Genomic DNA, 21771 nt, shown 5'->3' with positions numbered 1-21771 from the left:
GTGCTCCTCTGTTTTTTTCCAGTGTGCCAGATCATGTCCAAAGGGGTGGTGGCAGTCCTTGGTCCATCTGCCAGTCCAGCTTCCAACTCAATCATCAGCAATATATGTGGAGAGAAGGAGGTAAGTTCCAACCAACTGGCCCGGGGCTGGTGGCGTGCGATTCAGCCACACAGAAAAAAAGGGGCAGATTTAGCTGCACAAATATTATATTTGCACAGAAAGTTTTCCTTTCGTGAAGGAAAACTGCTTATTGTGTGGTAACTCATCTGGAATGCCAGAAGGTCCTTATCATTACAAACTAGAATTTATAATTTTCTGGAAGAAATCAAAAATGACCAATAATCTCCAACTGAAAGTCATAACACACTGCATAAACCATTCGAAAGTCAAGCAGGGCTTTAATAAGGCTGTACATAAGTGCTGTTGTGCATAAGTGTTTTAGCTTCATTCACATTTGCAGTCATTTGTCATATGTCTACCGCCTTCAGACTGCAAATGTTATTTAAATAACAAATTCACCCCACCAGTCAAAACTCAGCAAGATAGCTTGCAAATGTGAAATTTCCCTTGTGCATCTCATGAGACACCTTTTTAAATTTCCACAGTGGGTCACACCTTTTATCCAACTGTCACTGACTTATTTCTGCCAGATTAAAGTATTAAACTTTTCCCATGTTTGCGGTCAATCACTCACGCTCTCATCTGATCTGCTCGTTTGTGTCCCTATGCATATTTTCCCTGCTGTTGGTAGATTGGATTGTTCATATTGACATAAAGGAGATGGACTGTGTTAATAAATGTGCACATTGTTATTAGATCACCCACAGAACTTTCCCCTCCTATTCTTCTGGGTTTTTTCTGTTTGCAGCCTCACACTAGTCTGTCCTACTTAGTAAATCTGGCCCAAAGAGTTTGAAAAGTTGCCGCTCGTTAGTGGCTATGTGGGTTTAGCAGGAGACTTACGGGGAAAGGGTTCCCAGTTGTTCGTAAAAATGATGAAATTCTACCGTGTCATTTTTCTCCATTGCTATACAGCTCAAGTCAAAATATCACTGGACATGTTTTCCCTTTCAGTTATATTGTATTAATATTTGAAAAAGAATTGCAGTAATGATAAAATATCCAAATACAAAGAAAACAAAGAGCAAACTGCCCAAGAATCATTTTGTACATAGTTCAAATATTGTTCCCAAACCCGTTAAATTAGATTTTTTAAAAATCTTTGTATATACTCGCTAGCTGCTCTTTTAGGTACACCAACTTGGACCTCCTTTTGCCTTCAGAACTGATTTAATTCTTTATGGCACAGATTCAACAAGGTGCTGAAATCACTCCTCAGAGATTTTGCTCCATTTTGATGTGACAGGACTGACTCTTTTTCTGAGTATTTTCTAGTCAATGTGCTTTTTTATTTTTCATTTTTATTTTTTGTTTGCTTCCCTGATAGCTTTTTAGGATTTAAAACCTGAGGTTCAGTCATGTTTGTTCACATTGATGACAACTGTGTTCTTTTGGCTACAAACCAAGCAGAAATAGTTTTGGGGTATTTGGAACTTCATTTGACATAATTTTCTCACATGTCTCTGTAACTGCCTTCCAAAATGTTTTAATCTTTTTGCCAAACACCGTGAAGCAGTGATCCTTTAGCCTTTATACTGCTGCATATGCTCGTGTATGGCATACCAAAATGAGCATGGCCTTCAGTCTCACAGTAGCAGAATTGGGGGAGGGGGGCTTCTAAATGTGCTGCCTTTTTCTCTGAAAAACCTACAGAAGGACATGAAATTGTGAGAGCTTCTTACTATTACAAGATTTTAAAAGATCAAAGTAGTTTTAATGACTTCTTGTGACTAAATAAAGCAGGAGTGGACAAGTGTGTGGGCAACTTTTTTGGGGCCACATGACTGCTTATGTTTAAAGTTGTTATATTGTCTCCTGCACTCATGAGCATGTCAGGTTTTCTCAGTGTGACTCAACTGGAAATATTCAGTATGGTAAATTATTTTATCAGAATAATTAGAAACTAAAACAGTGATCTATGCAGTTTTATACAAAGTCTGGTTTGGTTTCTCCTGTATCTCATTTATTGAAAGCAACAACTGGCCATCCATCTATTCCTTTAAATGAGGATATTTAGCAGATGTTTTTTTTATTATACTGGTCTGATTTAAAAATGTATAATTTCTTATCTGAGCACACTTTAAACATGACTGATTGGATTTTGTACAGAGCTTGACTGCAACCAAACAGATCCCAGTTGGATGCTAATTGGCTCGTCTGAACTCTGACATGGTTTGTTTTGCTGCCTGATGTCAAGAGACAGCGCTCCTCTAAACGAGACTAAACTATAAACTAGATAAAAATCTATTATAAATAAGATATGTGCGTTTGGAAAAATGTATCTGTGACAGCCTTGATGTGGTGCGGTAAATTTGATGTTTTTTTTTAATACATTTTGCTGAATAAATTAGTAAATTCTGAGACGGCTTGATTATTAACTACAGTTTTTATAAAAACATGTCAACCATCGTTCATTTTATCCATTCAGTGTGTTTTGCTGTGCTCTGCCATAATTAGATTGTGTCTGCAGTGAAGCCGCCTATTTAACTGCAGGAATCTGATCGGTAGAACGACTAAAGCACACTCTATTGCCATACTAGCTCCAATAAAGTCCTCTGGTACAGTGCAGCTTGTCTTTCTAATGAGATATCAGTCTATTATAGCCATAGACAGACCAGGACTCCCTGCTGTTAAAAATCTCTGGCGGCACTGACTACAGAGAGCTTTGAAACACTGACTATGATAATACCACCGTATGAATATTAAAGACTCCACGTAGAGAAAATGCACATTTTGAATTGTTAACCGATAAACGCAGTATAGAAATAAAATACTCTTAGGAGTTGATACCATCCGCATAGATGTGCAGTTTTCCTCCACTGGCTCAAATTCCATCTTTATTGATGTCTTCTCTTTGTGATCTGGGTTGCACAATCGGCTGGATTACCAGAATACTTTGTAGCTCAGCCAATCGTGCCTGTTTGTCACAGAGACTGACAGGATTAGAAGATCTGCTGTTGTCATATTAATTTAATCCTCATGTAACACTTAATTAAGCAGTCATTTTAATCGGGCCTCGGCCAGTAGTATACAGCTCGGCCAGCTCAGATACCATTTCTTCAGACTGAATAGCTTTAGCATTTAGACGGCTGATAATTCAGTCATCAGTGAAAGGGACAAATATATAATGTGGTCTCCCACATCGCGTGACAGCTTCATAGAAACATTCGCACTGGGCTTGTGCTGTGCTAGTTTGGTGTCCATCACCAACTGTTCTGTAAATTTAACACTCCTGCATCCACTATCAGTCTTGACAACTGTCTCCTCCGAACAGGACCTTTTCTGTGATTTTCCGGGGGCACGGCAATGTGTGAGAGCAGCTTTTCCGTTCTAATCTTTGAGACTCTGTCATTTTACTTGTGTTCCTTAATTTATTAAAGCCTATATTTAGGGGTTTTTTGCACTGATATTCTTTAACCCTCTCAAGGTAGGCGTTGCAGATTTGCAACAAGTAAAAGATAACAACCTGATTACCCAACATGCATATTTTATGAGTTTTTTTTTACTCAGAAGTACCACTGCAGGTATTCTTTTGTGCATTAGCAACAAAAACTTAATTTGAGCCTGAGAGGGTTAATATCGAACAAAAATGTTACTGCAAAAATACAGCTGACTGCCGTGACGTAACACTCTTGGCTATTTTTAGTTATGATTCCCTTTTTATCTGAGACGCATAATGTTTACATTTGGATTGATGGCAACACATAAAACAAGCTTCTGCTCAAAACTGTGCCAAGTGTTGCAACAGAGTCGTTTCCCCCTTCGACTACTGATAAACAACAACAAGATCCTTCAAGCAAAGGGAGCAAAACTGCACTATATAAAAATGCCATTACTAGTTTAAGTCCTGCATAAAATTACATAAATTCTATTAGCACATGACCTAAAGGTACCTATAAGTACCCATAATTTAGGGCATTGGCCCCACTGAGAGACGTATTTTGTTTATATTCTACAATATATCACTGGATTACTGCATAAATACCTAAGTAGCGTTTTACTGCTGTAGATGGTAAATGTGGAGCTTTTTGTGCACTGTTGGTCGGTGAACCTTATATAAGTACATGTTTCAGTACCGGAATACACAGTATCTGAGTCACCGCCTTTTACATTTGATTGTTACACTTGTGACTAATGTCATGTGCTCGGCGCTGACATTTTATTTTATTGTCCATTATGGATAAGAACACTGACTCCCTGCTTTGTGTCTACGGGAGGCTAAGAAAAGATCACAACATCCCCGTATATGGGAAATGTGTTGAGATGACGTAAAGCGGAATTATCCTTTAACTCATTGACCCTCACCTGGATGTTATCAAGAGTTAGGAGTGTGCAGATTTGTATTCAAATCAAACATGAGCCTGTATTCAAATCAAACACTACACCATCTGATTTTGCTGATTAAGTCCTTCATCTCAGGCTTAAGGTGTGCAAATCGGCCTAGTCAGCTGCTGGTGTGTGTGTTATCTGTCTTGCAGAGAGGTCACCTTTCTCATTCTGATGGGAATGCCTTTTGATGGCATTCACCAGCTTGGCCTTGAAAAAAAAGTAAGCTTACTAATAAATACCCACATTAATCTTGGTATTGAGACAATGGATATCCTGTAACACAAAATGTTCACAAAATGAAGATCAAATTCAATCATCTATTAAATCTCCCATCTGTGTAGTAGTTGAGAAGGATCCATGCCCTAAAGAAATAATGAGATTTTTAAAGCAGGTATTAATCATTTATTGGCACATTGAGTGCTTTTAGTTAGAAAATGATTGACTTTAGGCAAAATATGAATACGGTCAACCTTTGCAATGATCATAAATGGACCCCTGGTAAGAAGGGCTGTGCATGAAGAGGCTGAAGTCCAAGTTAAAACTTCATTATTTTGCACCAACTAGGTGTTTTCCTGAGTATGGTACGGCTATAAGTCAGGCTCATCCAATAGCGCGGCAGAGTAAACAGCAGTTCTTCGTGAAATAATGTAAACCCTTATTCTGTGCTTGAAAGGCAAATAGTCTGCAGCACGCCTCTGTGGACTGCTCAGGGGGACAGGAGTAAATTAGATGCCGGAGAATAAAACCAAAGGGTGTCCAGGTGTTGTGCAGTACGATCAAGGGCTTTGTGAGCAAAACACATATACATTTTTGCACCAAAGGCATTTCATGAGGAAGCCGTTGATATTTCATAAAAATAAAAGGTTCTTGATCAGACAGATTCAAAATAAGAAATAACTGAAAAATAGCACACAAAAAAGTAATAATGGAAGCTGTATTTGCTAGAGCAGAGGTGTGTGCGCGTGCGTGTCTGTGTGGTGTGTGTGTGTGGCACTCTGCACACCAGGTTCTGACCACCTAATCCCTCACTGTGAGCACAGAGCCACAGATGCTGTTGCTGCCCCAACTCGTGGTTTCCTTGGACACTGACAGCAATATTGTGGCTGACAGACCCCACTAGGTGATCAGCACATCGTTTACCAGTCTCTATCAATCACTCCCTGAGTTCCACTGCTGTTGGCCACATTTACCGAGGAGAGAGGCAGGGGAGTGGGACTGAGCCATCTGGGTTTCACACTAATGGTGACTAATATAAAAGGAGCCACTGCAGAGAAGTGATTGACTGGGTGCAGGTTGAGCGCTTCTTATCATCTGAGACAATGTAACAAGGAAACCTTGGGACCGGGACTTAAAAACAGGGCAGACTAATGTTGCGTGTGTTAGAAGCCTCCTGTTGCTTTGCAGGTATTTAAGCTCGACTATGCAGTGAGGTTCTCGTATTACTGCGATGCTTCCTTTTGAATCTCAAAGATAAGAAATCAGACTTGTATTCATAGTTTATAAATGGTGACTTAGAAGAACTACATTTAGGTTCCAGGAGTTCTAATCCCCCTATCAGAAATCCCAGAGGCTCTATTTTCAATGCCCGTGTTGTACTTTAATTTATTTTCATAGTAAGGCTTGGATAGGTCATTTAGCTATTGGCCATAATAAGATTTTAAAGTAATTGAGCAAATGTCAATGAATACATTTTTACATGCCTCCTATTTTATCTGAATCCTTTTCCATGCCACTGATGATCTCATGCCCTGTTTTTATCCCTTGCCTACTTTCCTCGACCGTAAAGGATGAAACGTGCTGTATCCCTGTGTCTGCTGGAGTGAGGAAACATAATACTCTATGACTTCAACATGTGTCGGGCGTTTTCATGAATATTAATGATATGTCTGATGTCCAGGGGTTGCTTTAGGCTTGAAAAGCCATTTGCTTCTAGGAGTACAGAGAGATTATCCAGCTGCATTTCCGCAGGGCGGTGCTCAGGTTGGATTTAGAGGTGAACCTGAGGTCTGTTGGGCAAACTAAGGCCATGCTGGCAATATTGAGGGATTTGTGCTTTTATCCACACATAGACACACAAAATAACTCAAGTATTCTCTGAGAAAACTATTATTTAAATACTCTGAAAATTGCTTGCAACTTGAATGTCACCTAACCCAAGTGCTCGATTAGCGGTGCTTTTAAGGTGTCTTTATCCCTCTCTTGCTGTGTTGCAGAAGCTCTTCCCTTCTCATGTTGTGCCTCTCCCTCGTCCCTGTCTCCTGTGATACAGTGTTTTGGTGCATTGGGAGTGCTTTTGTTGAAAAACTCATTCGGCACCAGAAAAAAAGAAAGAATCTGTACCTCTCTCTTCTGAGCGTGACTTTATTTGGAAGATAGTTTGGAGTCAAAACATATTCCTCAAGATTACTTTATTAGTAGGCAAATGAAATCCGTAGGATTCTTCCACATGGCCAGACAGAAGCAATTGCTGAACAGGAACATCAGACAAAGCTGAGGCACAGTTGATTGCTTGCATATGGTTATTGAACAGTTGAAAACCTGCTTTCAAAGAAGCAGAGTTTTCAGGTTGAGTGCTTCATTTGTGTCATTTATTATGTACTATTCCTTAAAAGAACCCACTCACGCTCACTTTGAATATTTGAAATAGTATCAGAGTGTTTACATGTCTGTCCACTCACATGTGCAGATACTGAATCTGAGGTGTTTGTGTTTCGTGTTGAGCTTTCCTAACTGATTTAAATGGGTGAGTTATCCTGCAGCTCTGTGCTACACGCGGTGCAGAATTGCTTTTTGTCACTTGATAAGCCCACTAGCCAATCCGGAAAATCCTCTCTGGCCAGAGACCATTTACACGATAGCTGTCTTTACTTTGGATGCTTTCGAACGTCTCCCTTCCAGATGTTTCACCACAGTTGGTCATACCAGAGCCAGAATACTGCAGCTCATGTTCATGTACAACAAACATGTGGTCAGCTTATCTTTCACACAAGCACACACTAGTTACTGTCTTACACACTGTCGTGCCCTGTGCCAGTATATAAACTTAAAATTAGGTGAAAACAACTTCAGATGAATTACACTACATGACAGATTACATAGTTTTATATTTATTTAACTAAAATTAAGCCAAAATACAGAAGCAATGAATGGGAAACTAAGCACATCGTTACTGTTTCCACAGAAAAAACAAGGTAAGTAACAGCCAGGTGCTGATAATGGAATCCAATTTATTAATTGTTCATCAGCATGTCTGAGCACCTCTATAAAAGCAGACGTTTTGGCAGGTTGCTGGTCTGGAGCATTCAGGTGTGTGTTGACACAATGCCAAGGAAGAAAGACACCAGGAATGATTAACTGGGAATGGTTATGAGGCCATTTTCAAACAATGTATCCATAATTCCTGAGCGAGAACGATTTGTCACAAATGGAGAATGTCAATGGAAAATTGTACTTAGTAGTCAGTATAAGCTTTTAATGATATAAGTTTGCATGTGATAGAATACTGCATGATGACCTTAGAACTGATTGTTCTTTATAAAATGTGTTCTGATATTTTTATCTGAATCTTCCCACAGCGATAGTAAGAAGTTGAACGAGCAGTTCTGACCTCACACACACACAAACACGCACACACACACAATCACATACGCACATGCTAACGTATCAACATTCCACTGAACTTCATTTTTCTTGTGTATAAATAAAAGACAAGTGCGAGAACAGAGCGCGCACTTCACGGGGCCCCCACTCTGAGGTGAGCGCTCTGTGACCGCCCTTGCAAGTAAAATCTGCAGCGTGTGTGTTTCCACTCTCTGACTCTCAGCTGAAGAAGTGTCTCTTAGAATAAATCTCTTGACAAAGAACATTCGAGACAGTTGCCAGTAGTCTCAGGTATTGATGTCCCGGCAAATTCACCCCGAGGTCAGACTCCACAACCCTCTGTTAGCACGTTAAAGGTTAATGTTCACCACAGGACAGTTACAAATAGACTGAACAACTACAGTATTCTGTGTTTGGAAGGACAATTCTCTCTAAAAAGAAGAACATTGCAGAATCACTTAGGTTCGCAAAATTGCAACTGAAACAATGCCCTTTGAACAGATAAAAGTGCTAAGGTATAGATAAATACACTGACTGAATATGTATATGACTGAGTAAAAGAGACTCCTTAGAAAGCACTTTGAATGCTGAATAGAGCAGCACGTTTTGGGATAATCAAACATAGCATATAAACACCTTACACGAACTGTTAAGCACGGTGGTGGATGGGTGGTGATTTGGGCTTGTTTTACAGCCACAGGACCCGGCGACTTTGCCGACAGCCAAAAGTTGACAAAAATGTGCATCATGCAACAGGACAATGACCTCAAGCACAGCAGCAAATCTAAGAAAAAAAATCAAGGTACTGCAATGGCTCAAAGTCCAGACCTCAGCCTGATTGAAATGCTCTGACGGATCCTTGGACGACCAGTCCATAAACACAAATTTCAATGAGCTGAAGCAACCTCGTGAAGAAAAATGGACCAAAGTTCCTCCACAACAATATGAGAGACTGAGTCATGCAAAAGCAATGATTACTTAACATTATTACTGCTAAAGGTGGATCTAAATGCAACTGAATCATGAGTGCACTTTTACTTTCACCATCACTATGAACAACTGTCACTGGATAAGTCCTTTAACTTCATATGCAGTGAAAATGCATTTTATTATGAATTTCATGCACTGTAACGCATCTGTGCATAATATGTATTTTTTGGTTTGTTTGTTTTGTTTTCGTCTCATCATGACTGGGATTGTCTTTATAGTTTATGCGGCTTTAAAGAAATGCAATTTGCTGGAGGCATTTTGGTCTCCAAAATGTGTTTTAAATAACCATTATTATTCTTTAATACTCCCTGGCGCTGTGCGTCTGGAAATTAAATAACTCACTTTAAGGACGAGAAGAAAGGCGTCTGTTCGTTTGATTCCTTTCTTCTGGTGATTTTAACAACATGTCACAGTTTCTTCAGTTGATTTTGTTTGACTGTTTTCCTGTGGGACGGCTCGGTTATTACTCATTCCATGCAATAAATACAGATCCAAGGTATCAGTCTTATCAGTCGCTCTCCTGATTCCACTGCTGCTCTGTATGCCACCAAGCTAGCTAGCTTGGTGGCATACAGAGTCCCCATAGCAAGCAACTCTTTCATCTGATTACACAAACACCAAGGTGTGTTGTCTGTTCGCATCCTTGAAGCCGAGTCTGATGTTGTATTTTTTCTTTATGTGGTGTGCAACTTTTATTTTTCTGCAGATGTAACAAACATCTCTATCCTTTGCTGTCTGGTCTTATACTATTCTCCTGTCATTGCCCAGTTTCTTAGTAGTTTCTTCCTTTCTTTCACCCCATCCCAGCTTTAACCAATTTTCACCTCTCTGCTTTTGTTCCACCTTTAATATCTGCTATTACTGCCCTTACACACGCCTCAGCTGATCTCGCCTCTGTGTTGTCCTCATTCTCACCTCTTTCTTACTTTTTCCTCTCCTGTCTCCTCTTATACGTTATTTTTCTTTTCCATTTTTACCTCCTCCGCCTGTCTCTTTTCCTGACATTTCCCTTCTACCTAAGTTCTTCTCAGATAGCAGCTGCAGATGACTAGCAGGTCAGGATGCGCCACTCTTAAGAAAACTAATAAAGAGAGATGGAGGGATAGTTTTCAGAAACAAACTCTCCCTCTCTCTCCCTCTGCGTCTGCCTAATCACCCTCCATCAGTCTCACAATAAATCTCTGTGTTTGAGTGTGTAGTGGTATGTGTTCTGCTATGTGGGTCCTGTTCTGCTTGGGGGTGGGGGCAGCTCACGGTTCAGTTCTCCACTGAAATTGAGCTTTAGGACCACTATATGTAAAATCCAACTCGCTCCAGCTGCAAACAGCGTCGCGCTGGCAGCAAGCAGCACATTATTCTTCACAACTCCGAGTCTGAGCTGATTAAACAGAGCTGATCTGCATTTTACTTCAATGTAGTACAACCAGCTGTAGGAGACACATATTTAACTTCAGATGCAGCTTGCTTATCCAGAGCAATGGGGAGACGGCACGGCGCCTGCTGAAAACTCACAAAGAGATTTCAGACTTTTAGAGATGCTCACAGCTTAGTATTTGTACAGATTCATCGCTCAGAAGTAGTGAAATACAGCAAAGCATAATGCTAATTTGCTTTTCACTGCTGTGTGCAGTACAACGTTTTTTGATGTTGACCCTGTTTGTGAAATCAATTTAGGTTCGAGTACTCGAGTTTTAATCTACTTGTTTTGCTGCTCCGTCTGCTTGTTATCGTCGTCGGAACATCTCTGGGATCTTCAGATGAAACGATCAAACTTCCCTTCAGTGTTTTTTAAGACTGCAAGCTAAAGGAAAAACCTGGAATGACTTGCATTAAGACACAGCTCCTTTTCTTTTTCTTTTTTTTTTGTATGCGTGCATTTGTGTCCATCTGTCTATGTGTTGGAAAGTTTTGGGAATTAAATATTAGGCTCAGAAGTGAAAGCGAAAAGGGTTTAATGGCAGGTGCTCAGCTGAAGAAGTCTCAGAAGTGGAGCAGCATCATCCTTTACACATTTCGCTTCCTTTTTGGTCTGCTAAAGAGCTTTTCTGTTTGCCTCGAACTAGAGCATATAAAGTACTATCCATCCATCCGTTCATTCATCCATTTTCTTCTGCTTACCCAATTCAGGGTTGCGGAGGGGGAAAGCTGGCGCCTCGACAGGTCGCCAATCTGTCGCTGGGCTTGTAAAGTACTAGGGTGTCAAGGCTGCTCCCTTTAGTTTAGGAAGCAGTGTCAGCGTGATAAATTATTTCATTCTATTAGCTATAACCAAATGCCAATTTATCTTTGGCATTTCTTTCCTGCTGCATTATAAATCTATTAAATACTGTAGAAGTAGAAATCTTCCACTGCTGCATATTTATTCATAATGAGCCAGTAATTTAATTACAGTCATGAATAATACATAATAGGACCATAATTCAAGGTTCATATGCATACGTGTGATGAAGTGTACATGCGGCATCAGTACATTTAGTATGCTTACAAACAAAACGCAGGTGCTTTTTCCTGTGTCTTCTTAATTATAATTAGATACGCACAGCTGTTGCCAGCACCTATGCTGACCCTTTTCTCACAACAACCATTGATCTGTCTTGTCAGTGCCACCCTGGCAGAGCCGGCGCGTGAAATTCATACCTGCTTTTTCTGTCTGAAAGCCAACGCTTCGAGTTTATCTTTGGGATTCAATACAGAGCGACTCCCGGGTGAGAGCCGACAGCAAAATGTATTTAGAATAATTGCTGTGATCTGATCTATGAGGAGGGATTCTGCTTATTTGCTACTTGGCGTGGCAGACAAAGACGAAACAGTTTTTGCATCATGTGAAAGGAGACAATACTTAACCCAGCCGGTGTTACTTCGGCAGCCGACTGAATTTTCACTCTGTGAGCTGGACCCGTCGAGAGCATTCACGTCTTTTGTCTCCCCGTCAACTCTTTTCAGCTCAAAGGCCATGTTCCCAAAGATTTGCTGGCCAACTGTTAGCCAGTTTTGTAGTGTAACTGTGCTTTGTTTTGGGTGGTGTAACTCAAACATTTGGCCAGACTCCCAGAAATGGATTAGTCCCACAGATAGATAAAAAAAAAAAAAAAAACTCTTTCTCAATCAAAACTCCCTGCGGAAAATTCTGGATTCAGCAATACCACAATGTTTCAGCGTGCTGGATAAACACTTGGAGTGTGCATACTGTTTAGGACCATATTTCCTGGTAAATACCTTAGTTAGTTTAATCAGCTAATCAGAGGTTCAATCAGAGGTGTGGGTAACTCCACAAATCAGAACAGCATTTTTCCCCTTACAATCACTGCTTAAAATCAGCTGGTTAACAAACAGGGAGTTTTAAAGCATCTCTCTGGGGGGGTTTTCCACACAAAGAATTTTGCTGGAGAGTAGAGCAGTGGTGTGAGGAACAGGCCTCTCTGGAGGAAAGGAACTTTTTTCTGTCTGAACTGGCTGATCAATGAGATAGAGATCTCGCGGTCAATGTTCCACTCTCCTAAAAGGCACCGTGGGATCCACAGCCCACTTCATCTTTATCACTGGTCTGCTTCTGCTCTGACCGCAGGGACCAGATGCCGGCTCATTACTACCACAAATAGAGATCTGGCTGCATGGCCTGAGACTGGGATGAGCCGGCGGTCATGGATGGAGATTGCTGGGAGGACAACATTGACACTCTTCCTCACTTATCTCCAGTGTCTCAACGCCACTTTCTTTCCCACGAGATTTTGCCTTTTCTGAATGCCAGCATCTGGTCTCCCAAAACCCTAATAAACCTTTTGGTTCAAAAGGAGGGGACCAGGTAGCTATAATAGAGTACCACCTGCCCTCCTCCATCTCCTGCCACCCTGGATCAACACCTCTGCCAGCTCCTCTCTGGCATTCTGGCCTTGGCATCACACTTGCTGACTGATGGACAATGTCTCCAACAGCATCTGTTATCCAGTGCTCAGTGGCCAACATAACTCTCTGGCTTGCAGTAAGTTACACTGAGCCAGGTTTTGTACTCTGTGTTGCGCTATTGGCGGGTTTTCTGCAACTGGTGATGTCCAAACTGATTAGCTATGTCGCTTTTTACGCTAGATGAACTGTTCTTCCTCTGGCTTAGACAGACCTTGTACTCAACTCACTGAGACTGAGTGGCTGCTGTCCACTTGGCAGAAGTGCTAAGTGTTTTCAAGGACAGTTTAAGCTTCCTGCCAAGCATGCGTTGTATGCTAATTAATGATCAGGTCAACGTGTGTTAATGTAAATGAGTCACAGCGCCTGACGTGTTCCAAGACCCATAAAAGTACAGTGATACTTTATTAAACTGAGTTTTGATCTGATGCCCCTGTGAGTCCAAGCCAGCAGATGTAGTTGTTGATTATGTCTGTGCCCTCCATATGGCACTACTGCACGTCCACCTCCTCTTCAACTCCTCTCACCCAGACACCCCCTCCCGTCATGCTCCTGTTAGGTTCACATCCGACAGGTAGCAGAATGACTTGGGTACTTGTAAACTCAACAACCGAGGCAACCCAGGGCTTGTTGGACTGGCCGAAAGGGAAATTAGCTTTCACCTTCACTTCGGCTCAGAGCACTGGTCTCTTCACTAATACCTCAAACTATTCTCCTTGAATGTAAGCTCAAATTTTCTATTAAAAAGGGGTAGCCAGAGGTTACTGCTGAGAGAATACAAAGAAATTTGTTTAAAAAAAAAAAAGAAAAGAAAAAGTGTTAGAGTGTATCACTGGCATGTGAGCTCATAAATAGTTAATCCAAGGAGATCAGAGAGTAGTTTTAGTGTAATTAAGGTAATATATAGTTAGCACATTGTAATTGCGTAAAGGCATTTTTGCAGCCATATAAAGGTTCCTCCTTTTCCACTGCTCACTGTGTGCACGTTTGTTCCTGTGCAAACCCTGTATCCTGTGAGAGCTCCCTCATTAAACGGCTGTCAAACTTAAGTCTGCAGACCTGCCAGCCTTGCTGTCACACTGCAGGAACTGCACGCACACACACAGACACACACATATATATCACAGAGTGTCCATATATGTGTCCATATATGTCCATATAGCACCAAATCATAACAACAGCTGCCTCAAGGCGCTTTATATTGTAAGGAAAAGACCTTACAATAATACAAAGAACAGAGAAAAACCCAACAATTATATGCCCCCCTATGAGCAAGCCCTTTGGCGACAGTGGGAAGGAAAAAAAATCCTTTTAACAGGAAGAATGCCTAATCAGTCAAACTAAGCTTAATTGTAAATAACGGCGCTGAGGCTTCCACCAATGAAGAGACAAGGATGTTGCTGACTGATATATTTCAGTGTGGACAGTATATAAAAAGAAATTTAATATCTTACCAAATTTAAAAACAGCCACTGAAAACCAAATGTTACAAGGCTGTGAGTGAATCGCTTTTCGTCCCCTGGATAATCTTCCTGTCTGGCACTTACACTGACCAAAATTTATAAAATCAAGCAGACAATTTATTTAACACGACATGAAAACACTGACTGAGCCCAAGAAAGGGTTTGCAGAGGTCAGGCTTCAGTGAGTGCGTGGCCACATATATCGCCCCCTAGTGGCCAGTAAGTAGAATGTAGATTTAAAGGACTCCCGAGCAGGTCCATGTTTCAGAGCCAGAAGCTAGATCCATCTTTTTTATTGCCTCTCAATGCTGCAGATGCGTAAACACAGGATAGTCCAACATAACTGAATCTTGCTCAATGCAATGCTGTCCCTAAAGGACTATTTTGAAATATAAATATTTATATTTTTTAAAACACTCGACTTGTTTCCAGCCCTGCAGTGATGAGGTTTGCAGTTTGTATTTCACTGTCTAGCTGGTACCTAGAACAACATTTCATGATTCCAGTCTTGAGCACTAATATTCTCACTAGCTATTGAAAACTTTGTGGAATTGACAGTTGGTGATTCTTACAGATAGAGACATATTTAACTTAGAACCGAAAAAAGTAATTAAGTGCAATACTCGGCTCAGTTTAATACATAATGAATAAAGTGCAAGCAGTTTGTACAGCTTCCTGTTGTAACAGACAATAAAGTCCGCGTCTTCTAAATAATAAATGAGAGCCACAATACTCTGAATATATTTTTAGCCCGCTGAGACCAAACAATAACAAAGCTAAATGCTGATGTCGTTATTGAATCCCCTGAAACTGTACGTGTTGAGAAATGAACCAATAAAGGGGGAAACATCAAACAGATTGCCTTTGACAACAGAATCAAATTTCACACGGCTAAATTCAATGACACCATTTAATGAGTGCTGATTGTAACCCCTTTGCTATTCCTCACTCCCTGTTTATGTCTGTTACGTCTGTTTATGTTTTCCTCCTCCCCTGACCTATGCACACTTTCTCCTGCCTCTGCCTCCTCTGTCACTCACCTCATTGCTCTCTTCCTCTGTCAGTCAGACTGTCAGTTTCTCCCCCGTCCTCCCCCCGTTCTCTCCCTTCTTCTGCCTCACATTTGCACGCCGACTCCCTCCCCTCGCCCACCCTTCGTTCCCCCGATGCACGCCTGTCTTTCTTCACAGCCGTCACTGTGTTATTTAGTTTTATCAACACTGAAGCTCCCAAATTATTAAAAGCAGAGCAGTTATATTAGGCTTTATTGTTTGCCCAGGATTTTTTCACTCCCACACTGATAACGTCAAAGCCATGAGCAGATGCTATAAAGATGCTTACGTCTTATTCTAGTGTACAGCTTGTTTACAAGTATCGGCAAGTTGTTTACATTGCTTGGAGTAATTCCTTGTCCCTTAGGTGAATGGATAAACGTTGGTGATGTATCAGTTAAATGGATGATAATTTGTTTCATCATTTCTACCTTTGAAAGATGACTGAAAAAATATAACTTAACATGCAAGTAAAGCCTGACAGCCTGACACAATTCAGTCTGTATCTCTTTGAGCAATCGTCTCCATTCTTTTCAACTTAGCTCAAGTCTCCCTTTTACCAATGCACAATTGCAACTGGTCTCTGCATGCAAGTCTGTCACCTCATATTCAGTCCAATTATAAAAATAGCAGGCTATAACTTGAAGTGGACATGATGGGACTTTTCAGCATGTGGAAGCCCAAGTAGTCCCAGCACTTGATGGAACGGGATCCCCATATTTAACTGAATCCTTAAGAGTTACAGTGACTTATTGTCAGCTTGTTTTCAGGGCTTTGCCATAGAGGGAACAAACTATAAACGTAAGCATCTGTTAAGAGGTGTTAAGGCGAGCATAACATTCACCATAGACTCACTGGCAACTTCTTTAGGTACACCTTATCAGTGCAAATATCTAATCAGTCAATCACATGTCAGCAACTCAGTGCATGCAGGCATGTGATGTGGTCAAAACGACCCACTGAAGTTTAAACTGAGCATCAGAATGAGGAAGAAAAGTGATTTTGAATGTGGCTCAGCTGTTGTGTAGAGTTTATGTGGAATGGTTTGAGAGTGGTTTGAAAAAGAGAAAATATCCAGTGAGCGTCAGTTCTCTGGGTAAAAATGTGTGGACATGAGACTGGCTAGATTGTTTTGAGCTGATAGGAAGAAAATAGGAACTCAAATAACCACTCACTCCAACCAAACGATGTAGAAGTGCATCTCTGAATGCACAGCACACTGAACCTTAGAGCAAATGAACTACAGCAGTGACAAGTCTAATAGAGCACCTTTGGGACGTTCCCATCATAGATGTGCATCAAACAAATCGTCAGCAACTTTGTGATGCCGTCATGTCAATGTGGACCAGAATTAGGACAGTTCGGAAGGAAAAACGGGCACCAAATCAGAACTAGCGCAGTGTAGCAAACAAAGTGGGCGAGTGTACATGCAGGTATCAATTTGACTGAAAATAAGATCAATATAAGAAAATAACAAAGACAGGAGTGACTCCTAGATTATAAAATTAGATGTTAGCTGGATAAGAATTGTCTGCTTAATTGTATACTCTAAGAGAAGAGTGAAAAGTGCAACTTTAACCATTACAACAAATCTGCACAATTGCTGCTGTTGTCAGTTGGAGAGAATCAACAAGTCGTAAATAGTGAGACCTGCCAGTTTGGCTCAAAATTAACTCGGCGTAGATCAGGATTGACGGTGAGTTTGTGCCAAAGCTAAACTGAAAGTGGTGCAGCTGTTTGGTTTGAAGCTGTGCCCTGCAAAGACACATGTAGGAAAGATGTTTGGTTTTTTTGGTGGTGGGGGGATTAATCGACCAGCAGAGTGACTGATACTAGCTGGTGGTTGCAGATAAGAAGTCTGGCAGGTGACTTTGATGTGGCTGACAGCTTTCTGTTAGTAATGTGGAGATTGATTTTCGTTGCTTTCGGTAGCCCTGTTTAAACTCTTGATTTTAAACACTTTTTCACACGATGAGCGCATCGACTGCTCCCGTTTAACAACCAATTAATCATGTTGCTGTGACCAAAGGGAAATTTGTTTATGATATATAACGTCCTCGCTTGCCTTGCTGTTAGCTGCATTTAGTCAGTAGTTAAACAGCCATTTTCACTGTATTTATCTTATGAAAAGGCAAATAATCACTGAGTGGATTTTCACTATAAAATAACGGGGCTTAATGAAGTTATTCCAATAAATATGGTAAATTCATGAGAAATGATTAGGTTGTCTATTTGGGTATTTTCTTTTTGAGTCTTGCCTGCATGCTGTGGAATTTGATGATGATTCAAGACTCAGAGCCAAGCAGATCCCTTGGGACCCCAGCGTTTATAGCAGTTGGGCCCAGTGGGCCAATTTGATGGAAAAGGACAAAGTATATGTATCCGTGTGTATGCATGTGACTGTAAATGTGTGTGTGTCTTTGTAAGCAGCTTTCTAAAGCCGCACTGCTTCAAATACGGCCTATCGAAGCATGTCAGGTTCCCTTAGTCATCAGGGGCGGATAGCAACAGTCCTCGGTGCTGAAAAGGAAGGAAAGACTGGGTAGAGAAGGAGGAATAAAGGAAGAATAAACAATCTGGAGTGGTAGAGCTATAAATGAGGACATTTTAGTAAAAACAACTGCGAAAATGCACCAGGACACATCTAAACAGGGCCACATTTTCCCCGGTGTGATGCTTGGATATTAGTCTGATTTTAGCACTTTTAGATGGGAATGAATTGCATTCGAACAGAGGATGTCAGTAGGGGCCGAGCCTCCATCCATTCAGACATTCAGGGACTCCATTACACCCTGATGGGCAGGGATGGAAAACCAATTGTGGGTGTATGGGTGCAAGGGGGAAAAGCAATGTATTGGTGCTGGGAAACACACAGACAGGCAATCTGGCATGATGAAGAGGCTCCCTTCCCTGCTCCTGCTTTCGGACCCAGCACGTCCTCCTGCGTCCCCTTCAAGCCCCACTGCGCTCTACTGCAGTGCCTTGCCAGCTGACCAACCCGACACCTACCACACTCATTCGCACTTTCCCGCTTTCCCTATTTCCTCCCAGGTTTCACTGTGAGCCCCGACAGCATGTATCCATTCACATTATCACATTGGGAACTGAAGCAGAGATGGATTTCATCGGAGGGAAATAGATGGGAGTCGTGTTTTTGAATAGAGGGAGAATGTAATTTATGACTTTTCTGAAGTTCAGCAGATTTGTTGGCAGCCCCGGTTCAGATTTGTTGCTGAACTCTGAGAACCTCGATGGCTCCAAGGTTAGCTGCGGTATACTTAACCTCGCTTCTGACAGCAGTGATGTGCTGCTGTTAGAACGGTGTTAGATAGACCTGTTAGTGTCAGGATGATAAATTCATTAGGAGTGGCTAAGGAATACAGCTATTTATACAGCTACAGCAAATCATTGCTATAAAAGCCTTGGACTCAATCTCATTGAGAAGTGTGAATCACAGTGAGTCTGGAATTGAAGAATTAGATATTTATTGATTTTTAATGATGCTTGGCTGGCTTTCTTGTACTCGTACCTTTAGTCCACTTCCTTTTTTAGAGGACTGGTATAATAAAGCATGCACTTTAATGACAAGATGCAATACTCAATGTAGTAATTTAACTCTATTAGGTATTATTGAATGCGTATGGCCATTTTTAAAAGCACACATTGTGTTTTTAAGTTTTTAGAATGATATATTTATTATTTTTGCTGTTTGCTCTGTATTTATACAGTGTTTGTGGCTGCTTGTGATAACTGTTATTCTACAGTTCCTAAAATTTATTGCTAAGTAGAGTATTTCTAAGTGGTCAGGGTAATCATTTAACCTCTGCTAAAGATTTCGTGTTCAGTCAGAACAGCTACAGTCAAAAAAAATCCACCTGCAGCCAACTCCTGCAGTAACCTGAGACCTCCCCTTCACTCCATATGTATAAATGGAAGCGGAGAGAGCAGCAGCAGCAAGACCCCAACAGAGAGCAATGCAGTCGTGATATTTATTAGGTCTTCCACAGCATGAAAGAAGGAGCTGGGGTGGAAGTGGGCTGCAAAGCAGTTTGCACAGCAGCCAGCAGCCGTGGGAAGGTTAAAGCAGCTTAAACAGCATGCCCAATATGAGATTTGTTGTTTGGATATGTAGAAGGCCATCAGCGGAGCCATCTGTTGATGTGGGCTGGCAGTAAGATCACTAATGCTTTGAATTTGATATGTTTAAAGCAGGTAAGAAACAAGTGAGGTGATGCATTAGAGAACTGACAGAGCACCAGGGATGATACCATGGTTTTGTTGATGTTATTGGGGTTCATGTTCCATAATCCAACTAGAAAGGTGCTCTGAGAGTTGTGACCTCTGTCAAGACCAATAGTCTGCTCTTCAGTGATGTGAAAACTACATAAATATCTGGATACTTTCCCCGATCAGTTCAGATCTGCACCAAAATTTCATGGGATTATCCTTTGGCCACGCTTCACTTGGCTCTGTATTCCTGCTGGAAGACAGAGCAACAAATGGCAAAAAAACCAAAGACTTTTACAGAGCTTCTGCCTTCTCGGTAAACTTAATTATTTTTTTCATTCAAAATTTATGGTCTGTGGTCTACAACTTCTTCACAAATTAAAGTTCAGAGTCTGTACTTTAATCTCCTTGTCAATGTTGTCTTTTGCCACCCTCGCCTGTGAAAGCTGTGGCCACACAGTGCCAGTTCTCATACCGCAGAAAATCTTTTCATTACTGAAGATCGGGTAACAAAGAAAATAAATAAATAACCGCTAAAATATATATTATATATTCATTTGTGTGCATGCGTGTGCTTTATGGATGTTTAACTTAAATGTGCGCAGCTGAGCGGCCCCATTGTGAGCCAGGTAAACAAATGTTTCATAACTGGTGATGAGGCGGTGCCACGCTGAAGATTTCTCTAACGAGGGCTTGTTTGCGTGGGTGGAACAAAAACACGTTTTTAGATCCAGACTAGTACATTACACGAGCCTCAGTGCCTCACTCACTGAAAAATATGTGTTTTTTGAATATGCCCATTACCACAGACCCTCGGGCTATCCTTGCCTGTAGTTCATCATAACAGATTTAACAGATTTAATCTGAGCTATTCTTTCCTTTGACTGACTGCTGGCAACTTGCTATTTTATCCTGCAGTTCGCATCCACATTCTCTTGATTTTAATCTCTTTTTTTTTCACGCTTCTCCTGTTTGTAGACGTCTGCTGCATTTTAAACATCACCTCAAAAGCAAAAACTCCTACATCTCAGTAGCAAATAATTAAAGTGGAACGCATAGTCTGACATCAGTGTCTCTGTGCAGGTGCCCTATGTCAAGGTGGCTCCAGAGGACATTTTGAAGGTTCATTTCCCCCGCTTCACCACTTTGGACCTGAGACCAACAAACACCGACATCAGCCTGGCCGTGGCCGGCCTTCTCACCTTCTTCAACAGCACCACCGCCTGCCTCATCTGTGCCCAGGCCGACTGTGAGTACAGCATTCGCACACTCGTGACCAATGTTCCCTCTAATTTTTCATGTGTCTGAGCGAACACACAAACTCCCTGAGCGATCCCTTGGACCACTGTGAGCAACAGCAGACGTGTGCACTGTGGTCACGCCAGCATCGAATCCCTCCAAGTTACATGGTTTATTAAAATAATCAAATTACAGCATTTACATTTATGTTAGACTACTTTAAATTAACTGCTTTAGTCCACTTACAATGAAAATGTAAAAAAAATCTTGTTCATGACCTGTGTAGTATGTTAACACTACTGGAAGTAAAAATAACTTGAACTCCAATTTTGAAAACACAACTTTCTAATTTTTTTCTTTTTATTTCTTTATTAAGCTCTGACTTGCATTATGAGTATGAGTCTGTGGTCTGTGAGAGAGTCCTGTAACTCTCTGTCTGCAAAATACAGTATATAAAGACCAATGATGGGCAGTTAATTATATAGTTACTTCTTCAAAAAAGTTACTGAGTTTTGCAAACAACAAAGTTTTTTTTGCAGCTGTTTACCTAAAAATGCAGCCAAGGTGTTTTGTGCCACTCCAAAAAATAATTTCTGTCCACTATGAGATAACTGGACTATGGGATCAGGTGGCATCGTTGTAATCCCATACTGGAGCAGCCAGTCACTTACTGACTAACACTGCAAAACAGAATTGTTAACGTATTTACTTTAATTTCAATTCAGATTAGAATTTTTTTTTTTGTGCGCAACGCAGATTTTTTCTGCGCAGAGACCGTGCCAACAGTGCACAATTGCGCATGCGCCCAGCTTAGAGGGAGCATTGCTTGTGACAAAATATACAATCGTACG

At 41.0% G+C, this 21771-nt stretch overlaps 1 protein-coding gene across 2 annotated transcripts in view; it reads left to right on the top strand.

Moving 5' to 3' along the window:
* The window catches only part of grik4 (glutamate receptor, ionotropic, kainate 4), a 339306-nt gene that overhangs the window by 213536 nt on the left and 103999 nt on the right, over window positions 1-21771 (top strand). For both annotated transcript variants that reach the window (XM_035909771.2, XM_006795461.3), the window contains exons 5-6: window positions 23-120; window positions 20765-20930. In XM_035909771.2, the coding sequence (XP_035765664.1) occupies window positions 23-120; window positions 20765-20930 (264 nt within the window). The remainder of the gene's footprint in view (window positions 1-22; window positions 121-20764; window positions 20931-21771) is intronic.

This window comes from Neolamprologus brichardi, chromosome 14 (genome assembly GCF_056152115.1).
Source record: "Neolamprologus brichardi isolate AB-2024 chromosome 14, ASM5615211v1, whole genome shotgun sequence".
Taxonomy (NCBI): Eukaryota; Metazoa; Chordata; class Actinopteri; order Cichliformes; family Cichlidae; genus Neolamprologus; species Neolamprologus brichardi.
The sequence above is the reverse complement of the archived record's forward strand: the minus strand, read 5'-3'. Positions and strand labels throughout refer to the sequence as shown.